This window comes from Haliotis rufescens, unplaced genomic scaffold, assembly GCF_023055435.1.
Source record: "Haliotis rufescens isolate VD_foot unplaced genomic scaffold, xgHalRufe1.0.p SCAF_63, whole genome shotgun sequence".
NCBI lineage: Eukaryota > Metazoa > Mollusca > Gastropoda > Lepetellida > Haliotidae > Haliotis > Haliotis rufescens.
In genome coordinates, this window is record NW_025964354.1 from 393204 (window position 1) to 403774 (window position 10571).

Sequence of the window (10571 nt, forward strand, 5' to 3'; positions counted from 1 at the left end):
CATTGTCTTCCTCTGTGTGTGTGTAGCATTAATATGTGTTCAATCAAATTTTCGCAAACATTCTAATCATTTTCCTTACTTTGTTGATGCTCTACCCAAAAGAAAACCGCCGTCCCTCACTTATAGAAAATCAATCAATGAGTTGTCAGTCCTTATGTTAGCACTTGCAGAACTTCATTATCAATATTAATGTGCACGTTAATTCCCCATGGCTTGATATATTAAGCTGTACGTTACTATTTGCATGTTAGTGGCTAGTCGGCGTCTGTAGGAGTAAGTAAAATCTAACAGTACCCTCAACCATGTACATGTTTGTATTTGAGCTGTTTACAGTCTACATTATATGTAGCCACGCCACATGTAAAGGCGAGGGGGTGTTCCTTACCAGGGTGGTGCCTTCGTCGCTGGTATGTGATTCTCTGTGTACCTACACAACTAGGTGTGGCTCCTACACCTGGGATGCTGCCACCAGAAGCTGCCACCTGCACACACAAGGAGACACAGAGACAGAGACGATGCCCCATGCAAAGTATTTGGTAAGTTAAATAACATAATAACATTTATAGGATGAAATCACCTATTTGTATAACAAAAGAAGTAGTGTATTGTTATCTTCATTAAATAAGTAAGTAATTACAAACCCATTCTGGATATTATTGTACGGAATGTGTTGGGACTTTGTTGTTCCCTTTTGTAACAATACACAAATATGAATATGTATAGGAAAACAAAGGTATTTCCAATCTTGAATTAATCATCCACCACACCTTACCGAATGAAAACAAACTTCCTCCTTGATGGTAGTCCACTTAGATCACATAGAAACAAGACTCTGCTTCCGTGGAAATGTAAAGTGTATGAGCGTTACATTGTCTTTCTCGTGTTTTGTTTTCAGTTTGCCATGCACTTTCTTACCCGAGTCATAGATTAATGTCTGGTTGCTTTCTTTACCCATTAGGCAACTCATTATAGATGTATTCAGCTGCGACTAAAATCCCAACCCCCTTTGTCTTTGAGAATTGGTGTTGGTAAACACAGGACACACAAGTCGGAGAATGTATTTGTATGCATGCAGTTGTATTCATAAAGCTGTATATACAGTGTCCATACAAATGCAAGCTATGTTTCTGTAGATCATTTCTACATTGAGGTATAATATCTTTATTAAGTCCTAACAAATGCAGTCAATTCTCAAATACTGTTCTGTACTTCATTAACATGAAGCATGTTTAAGAATATGATAGTTGACCTTTCATGCGTCTTGTTCACAACCATCACACTTTCTCCAGAATCTAGCCCCTAGCGCTAGCCTAGTGGTTAAAGCGTCCGCTCGTTGCGCCGAAGGCCGAGGTTCGATTCCCGACATAGGGACAATGTGTGAAACCCATTTCATGTGTCTCCCGCAGTGATATTGCTGGAATATTGCTTAAAAGCGGCGTAAAACCATACTCACACTCATTAACCCCTAGCGCAAACCTAACACATTCCCCAGAACCGCAGAGCTTTTCCACAACAGCGCCCCTTTCCTACAACCTTACCCCTGTCTAACAGCACCACCTCTTGTTCAACCACGCCCCCTCCACACAACTGCATATGTTCTCCTCAACATCAAACCTTCCTCACAGCCACACACCACACAACAAATCCTCATGCTTCCACAAAACTGCAACAACTCTGACATAATCGCTCGATTTCACACAAAGTTCATGTTCACAACTATACCCCTTTCACAAAAACCGCAACCTTTCACACAACCACACAACCAGATACAACAGCACTAATTCCCAACAAGCATACGCCTTACCCAACATCACCACTTCCCACAACCTCAGATCTTTCGCAAAACCACGCCCCGTTCCCAACAACCCCAGCCGTCCCCCACAACCCACATTGCTTCTCGAAAATCTCACGCAATCTCAAAACTTTACCATCTCTACAACCTCAACCATTTCGGACAACCAATCCTTTTCTCCAAGAACACACGTTTTCCCACAACTTCACACATTACCTTTGCAACCTCGCCACTTGCCCACAACCACACCCTTACAAATAATATACGAAATAATTGTTTGCGGCCAATGTTGCAAACTGATGCTCGTTCTAGGTAATAGGAGAATGATGAACTGGAATACAAGGGATATACACTCCAAAGAGGGATACATTTCGAGATAAACAGATTTAGAATTTAGGAGGTTGTTCGTGTTGCTATACTCAATGATTGCTGTTACCACTACCCTTTAAAACTAGCTGGGAATGATTTGGGTTTTATGCTGCTTCAAGTAATATTTCAGCAATACGATATTGGGGCACACCGAAATGAGTTTCAAACAGTGTATCAGCAATAACATTGTCGGGACAACTTAAAAAGGCTCCATGTATCCATGTATGAAACCTATGTTTCATTTTTTTTCTACATTTAGAACAGGTTTTTGAAAAGATCCATGGGCGTTTATATTTTTCACTCAAAAATATTATCGCATCCTGTATGTATAATCCTAATGGAATCCAAAGTTCAGAGTAGAAACTGTGATGTTTTTTTCATATGTGTTGGCAGAAAGAGGCTCAGGGGATGGTGTGTCGCGCCCGTCCGTGTAAAGAGAACGAGGTTTGTGTGCCACTTGAAGCAGGGACTACATACGTGTGTGTGGCATCAACAGCCGCCACTACCACAACCACCACAACCACTACTACCACACTGTCCATGACGCCATCTGCTACCACCACAACCACGACTCCACCACCTACCACTACCACCACGACTCCACCACCTCCAACTACCACCACGACTCAATCACCTACCACTACCACTACAACTCCATCACCTACCACTACCACCAAGACTCCATCACAGACCACTACCACTTTGACCCCACCACCTCCCACTACCACCACGACTCCATCACAGACCACTACCACTACGACTCCATCACCTACCACTACCACCACGACCACTACTACCAAACTGTCAACGACGCCATCTGCTACCGCTTCCACCAACATGACTACATCACCGACCACTACCACCACGACTCCTTCACCTACCACTGCCACCACGACTCCATCACCTTCCACTACCACCACGACTCCATCACCAGCCACCACCACCACGACTCCATCACCTTCCACTACTACCACGACTCCATCGCCTACCACAACCCCCCCAACTACGACTACTACCACGCCATGCCCTGTCACTGTTAATCAGGCAAATGGTAGGTGTAGTGCGACACGTCTCGTGTTTACAGCTACAAGTACTCGGATTTCTTTTACTGATAAAAATTCTATATTTTCAAAGTATATATAAGAGAATCCATCACTAAAACAACTTATTGTCTTGTTAGACGTCAATATTTTCTGTGTCGCATTCCGGAAGCAGTGTTCATATAATATACTTGTTCAGTAATCGCAAACAATTTCTCTTTGTCCATATGATTTACACAGGGACCGTACAATTATACCGTTAATATTAAGTAAATTCCTTTAATTTTCACCTGTTCGTCATGCTTGGTCGTGAGCACACCTTTCTCTTATAACATTTAATTTGCATGTATTTCATTACCAATTACATTTGGCTAATTTCTTCAAAATATATTTGATGTCCCCTACTGATCATTATTATTTGTCTACTCGTTCTACAGATCCATACACATACGTTGGGTGTTACAACGATGACAAGAGTCATGTACTTCCACACGGCAAATTGGTGAACGGAACATGCCTGACAACTGAAACATGCAAGCTTCATTGCCACGGAATGAACTACATCTTCTTTGGACTTAGGGTAGACAATATTGAAATTTATAATAATTATATATTTTTTTGAATAATAAACAGTAGTACAAACATTCAAATGCAACAGAAACACAAGTGTTAAAAGTTAAAAGCAGATAGAATCACTTGCTGATTTTCAAATGTAGCTAGGTTTCTTCCCAAACTCCATGTAGTACTTGGCGAAGGACGAACACATTGGTCGAGGAAAGGTACCTAGCAAGATACCAATACTTGAGTGTGACAGTCTGTTTAGATTTAAATTTAAAGCAGACATGATGAACAGGGCTTTTATGTAACTAAAACAAATATTTGTGAGCTACCGTCTACCACACGAGACTTAAAACGTCTTTCCAGCTCAAACATAGGTAAACTGTTGTTATTATTCTTCCGGTTAAGTTAAAATGGTAACAGAGCCAATATGATGTCACTCTGCGGCTATATACTGGTGGTTTGAGTTGGAACATTCTACATTTGTACCAGTGGGAAGACAGAGATCGCCCAAATTAGGGTTGCAAGAAAACCATGTATCAGTACAGATTCGCATGATATTAAGGGATGCATGTTTCGTATATTATGTAGTAGCGATGCAAATACTATTGATGCACATATTTCATTGTCACAATCCACATCACTACGCTATATGGGAGGACATGGGGTTTCTGGGTAAGAATTGGTTCCTATGGCGTATCGTATGAGGAGAAATTGATCGTTTGTTGGGTTTTGGTAACTTGGTTTATTTCATATTATTGTACAAATACAGCAGGCTAGCATCAAATCTATACGTCTGACCAGCACCTCAGAGCAGTACATCTGACCAGAACCTCATACGGGCCAGTGCATGAGACCATTTCGTTAGGCCCATACACCAGACTAGACCGTTAAACTAGTACATCAGACAAACACATGACACCAGCCCATCACACCGGATACATATCGCATTATAACCACGAGATACTCACATTTCTGTGGCTGGCGACATGCATATTTGTACCATGATGTTAATCCAATTGCCTTTGTGACGAGCACCTCATGTCCAGTTTGTTTTTCCTTCTTCAGAATCACAAGTTCAGACATATACAACAAGTTATCGGGGGCTTAGTGTTGGAGTTTCCAAATAAGCAGGAAATCAGATACAGTACTGCACATGCTACTTCTGATTCCAGGGAGGGCGTAAATGCTTCTGTGGCCGTGTCATCAAAGATGGGTACATGAAGATACCCGACAGTGAATGCAACGTCCCATGTCCTGGTGACAGAAGCACGATGTGTGGGGGATACGGGAGGATTTCCATCTATGAGATTGTCTAGTGTACAACAGCTGTTCTAATTGGTCATTATTTCCGTGCCATGCAGGATGTATGCAATCAACAGTTAAACTAATGGGTCACATAACTACTACGGACCATGATACATGGAAATAAATACCTACACAATGGAAATGTACATCACTACTTACTGGTGTTTTACTTTATTATCCCTTCACATTTCTGAATAAAAATTGTGACCTCCTCGAATCTTTCTCTTTCATTGAAATAACATTTTACGCAAGCAGTGTGCAAACCGTCTATCATTTCTGACTTTCAATCACACTAATGTCAGACTAAGGTTGGTTTTATTAACATATCAAAATATAGAATGTAGACATAACAGCATAATATTTGAAGTGGGTAATTGTAGGCAAGTACCAATGTTTCTTAACTGTTCAAAGAGAATCAGAGAGTTGTATTAACTATATCATTATTTGCTCCAATTTTCAACAACTATTTGTTTTCCACAATAGCTAATTATTTTGAAAGCATTGGTTCGTGGTCGGGATTCTGTGTCAGAAACTCATGGTTAAAAGAAAATCGGGTGACTTGGGAGATTGCGTGTCATCGTATAGCGATATCGTGGGTCGGTGCTCATACTATCAACCACTGGTTTGCCTGGTTAAGGGAGGACTATTTGAGGGCGGCTGGAATATTTATGACTGTAAGGACAAACACCAAAAACAACAAAACTTTCCGACAAATCAAATATAGTCATCTTTTCTTTCAAGCCTTATGATTCCATGCCATAACTCCAGTCTTCCCATTGCATTGAATTCATATTTTACTCAGTTTTAGAGCTCACGTATGATTATTTTCACTCAGAGAGATGAGGGTCACGTGTCATTCGGACTTTCATGAAAGTCTTCTCAAAACAAACTATTTCACCTCGATAAGCATAAAATAAACTTTACATTATGACCATCAGCAATGTGCACGCCATAGGAAGTCTTTGATATGAAGACTCTATGCTCACATATGCGCTTCAAAATGGCAGTATGATACAGTTCAAAATTCTACATATGTGGAATATGGGTCTGCACTGTACGAGTTGGTATAACGCCACAGTATTCTAGATATCACGGCCGCCTGTGAGTCATCTAAGTTTGTCAAACCACTGCCTGACAACATGAGCAACGATCTACGTCATCAAGGACAACAATCACGCTATCAACAAGTTCAGAAGACACATTCTAAATGCATTGCCTCTTACGACCAGGCATGCGAGCCAGTTACTTACTGTAATCCAACTCATTATTAAAGATGTGCTTCAAATGGATATTAATTTACTCGCTTCTTTTTAACAAAATATTTCAAGACGTTGTAGTAAGCAATATATACATCGCCATTGGCCTTTTTTGACATTCACTTAAATTATTATAAATGCAGATTATTGCTGCTGTCTTGTCAAAGTACGTTATGTCTGTTACATACATTGGTCGCTTTGTGCTGCACATATTGATTATTGCCGACTGTCTTTAATATAACTGAAGAGTTCTGGGAGACGATATATATCCTATTATACTCCCAGGAGATGTAGGATGTCAGTCATTAAAAATCACATGTATAGTTAGTAGACAAACAAGTTGGTTCTGGATGACCTGGATTATTCCGAGGCTGGTATCCCATAATATATGGCCAGAAAAGCAGGATAACAGAGCGTTAGCACAATATACTCTCAATAGGATATGGCTCTTATACAACACATGTTTTGCTTGTTCACATTTGATAAGTTGGTTCTGACAGGTCGCTTGAACGGGATTCTTGCTAAGAGGCGACCTCATGAATCGCGCTGTCAGGCTTTGGGACGTTTGAATGTGTGTCATCATTACATCATCGGCGTGATGTGTTGCTCATACTATCAATCATTTGTCGAGGCGTGAATATTACAGGCACTCGTCATAAAGCTTGAATTCGGCATTAAACAAAAGGAACATGTCACAACGGCTCACCTAATGACAATGATATTTATTGTAAGTGATTTCCTGTATCCGTCATACAACTGATATAGAGCTGTGATTCGAACGCATCAACGCATTCTTGCAGGGTTAAGGAACCCACATTCATACTGTTCAGTACAATGACACACTCACATTGAGGTGTTCAATCACAGTGTGGTTGATGTCGACACGCAAGTAGTTCAATAATTATCACATCCACATATCACATTTTACTACCTACGAGGACAAAGATATCGGGGTTGATAGAAAATGTACCATAGGGTCATATCACGTCAAAAGACAACGGTGTATTGTTTCCGTCATCCGGACGGCATTGTTGACGTTATTCGATTCTAATTGTGACCTGACGTCGGAATGCCGTCACATTAGAAACGACGTCAGAGCTAAAGATTGTTGACTACATTCGACAAATTGTGGTTCCGCTGTATTGCGACTTGCTGTCCTTATAGTTAAACACCAAAATTTGTCTCTGTATGAAGACATCTTCTACAGTAATAAGTAGAACATTATATTCGTGTTCATGTCATAATATGGGTACGACACTCGTGCCAAAATTACGGTATTTAGACACTTGTATCGTAAACATAGTATGGCATAAACTCATACAATATCCTCTATATACTGACCACAGTATTTCCCTTCGTTAAATATGTCTTAATCGTAGCGTTCAGTAAGTCAATTTTAATTTAACTGGGTTAGGGCTTTAACTCAACTTGTCATGTTTCATACTAAAGGTCAGTTCGATGTTTCATCTTGATAATGAAAGGGCATCGGTTGGGGTTATACATGCTTACCTTAAAATCGTCAATAAACGCTGATGTTGTTGGTCATCGGCCATCGTTGGTCCGATATCACGTAATTTATCCTAATGTCAAGAAAATCTACCAAGTCTATTCGTCATTTTCACAAAACAGGATCTACATGCCTCTGGCTACAAAAGGATCTACTCTACCTGACATTTAAAGTGGGAGAGAGATCCACTACCATGGACAGTCGTGACCTGATTTTGAACCTTCACAGGGGTGGTCAAATTGGAACGCTACTCTAAATGCTGGAAAGCCCTGTTGTTTCTCATTTAGCTTATCTGAATGAAAGTCAAGTGAGCTCATGTGATGAACTGCTTGTCTGGCGTCCGTCGACTATGGCGTCATCTGCCAACATCACTTGACCAAGAAAGTCGAAACTACACACGCTTTTTCCAACTTGTGATAACACCTAATTTAAAAGTAAATTACATCCATTACAACAGAAGCTCAGGTTCATGTCAAACTCTTTTAGCATTTGTATCATCAGAGTGGAATTGGTACATACACCTCCGATGTTGAAGTAAATGGTGATGCATATCATCCGAACCACGTCATGGATTGATCTTCTCTAAAGCCCAAACCTATTGAGTAAAGAGTGAGTTCCGTGTCTTTGGAATAAAATGATAAGCATTGCTTTAGTTGGAAACAACACACTTTGGAGTGAATGTTGACATCTTTGAACAGTGTATCCGATGTATCACGTCATGTCAGAACGATGTTAAAAGGATGCCTGAAGTGAGCCAGCCGTGTATGTTTACAACAATCGTGAGCCATACGAGTGCGGATATAGGGCTGACACCTCAATAAAAAATATGTTATGGCGATTTGGGGCAAAAACACGCGACCAACTGTCTTCGGCACGTCTGAGGGGCGCATCTCATCTCAAAGACTTGATCATCCCTGTTTACATCGTGAATAACGTCCAGCTGCAACACATTGCAAGTACCACAAACAAAAGCAGCGTTACTACAGATCCGAACAAGGCACACGTCCTTATAAATATTGCACTGCATCAAACATCAATTAGTTTTCAGTGACTCCTTGTTTATGCGATGTTTACTGAATACAAATAAAACGTCAAAGTCAGAGAATATACAATCCCGATTATCTGCCGAGACAGATTTCATAGGGCGCAAAGGGCAAAGTAGTGGTGAAAATTATAGGTATGGTATACTTAGAAATAGTGACGAGACCAAATGTTCGCGAAAACAGTACGGGTGTTCTGCCCTACGGGAAGCATCCGCCATCATTTGTTAAGTGTTTCATCAAGCCTATCGCGGAACAGTAGTACTATTGTGATACGTAGACGGCCTGTAAACAAATCAGGCATTCATGTGAACTGCTCCATCTATTGAAATTCCATTGTTGCAATGTATTGCCATACGCCCTGATAATTGTGTTAATGCATCTAATATTAATCAGTTTCATTTGATCATGCTTTACGACATGCCAGTGTCTGTTTTGATTGATACCACACATGAGTGATGATCACGCATGAGATTTGTGATAACAAAACACTTCTTGACTGTCCAGTCTCAATAATTCTTTTGTTTTGAAATTTATGCATAAAATTCCACTTATTCAGAATATTTTAAACGCAATATGTCTCAGGATAACTGTTAGAAATAAAGCACTTCTATGGTTGAATAGAATATCGCCAGCTACATCTATGGACTATGACAGGTAAAGATTGATGGAATTAAACATTGATATATTTTACGAGATAAACTCTCGGTGTTTTGAAATTCGTGGTCGTCTCGCTTTGATACCTCTTCTTTCATTTTGGAACCGAGCGCTTTTGCGCAGTAGGTTTACCTCCATTCTACCATGACAGCAAGTACTCTTTTAAAACGTTAGGTTTTTGGAATGCGAAATTACTATTTCTTAGAAGATTATGAAAAGGGTTTACTTGCAGCGATAAATGTAACAAATATTATTCAAGGTCAAGAAGATTCATTTTTGACTAGTCCAAACTAATGGTGACAATCGAACAGTTTGCTGTGAAACCTAAAATATATATTTGATTTTACAGCAAACTGTTCCATATTTGGGCTGTTTGGGCTCAACAAAGTCGTTGCTTGGAAATTAACATGACATGACCCATTGTAGGGGTGGTGACGTAATGTGGAAATACGAACGAATATACTCATGTACCTGTTTGTTTGAAGTAACTCCCCATCACTGATACATATTAAGAATGACTATCTCTCCACCCCCAACATCGACCTCGCTAAACTTGACGTACTTCTGTTCATGTCCATGCCTGACACAATAGTTGTTCACGCTGACAGTGCGTTTAACAAACTGAATTATGTTTGGTGGTACATGCGACTTCCTTAACTCCTATGTTTTGATGGAAGTATTTGAATTACTGTTAGTTAACTTAAGTTACACAAAGAATGATTCAGGATTAAGTCAAATGAATATCAGATATGACAGTTCCCCCACATTGTCTTCATCGACGCCAACATAGCATAGCCAGAGTTGAAGTGTCTTGAAGTTAGCAGAATCAAGCGCCGTATCAACTTCATTATTCAGAATAAGCTGCACGGCAAATTTTAACGGTCTACTCATCTGTGTGAATTATCACGTATTTGACAGGATGTGATTAATCGGAGCTGCAAGGTAACATGATCTGGACAGTAAAGCTGTATAATGATTATTTAATGACATTATCCGGTCTTGTGTTCATGCTCCTTCACAATGTTGTGACATTATATCTGGTTA

The 10571-nt window shown here is 40.1% G+C and overlaps 1 protein-coding gene across 1 annotated transcript; it reads left to right on the plus strand.

Annotated features, from left to right (window-relative positions):
• The first annotated feature begins 302 nt into the window (after positions 1–302).
• LOC124119006 (salivary glue protein Sgs-3-like) lies at positions 303–5078 on the plus strand. The gene is made up of 4 exons (XM_046481356.2): positions 303–536; positions 2555–3212; positions 3639–3781; positions 4935–5078. Exons 1-4 carry the CDS (start codon positions 303–305, stop codon positions 5076–5078), a joined length of 1179 nt encoding a protein of 392 aa, XP_046337312.2.
• Positions 5079–10571: the final 5493 nt, after the last annotated feature.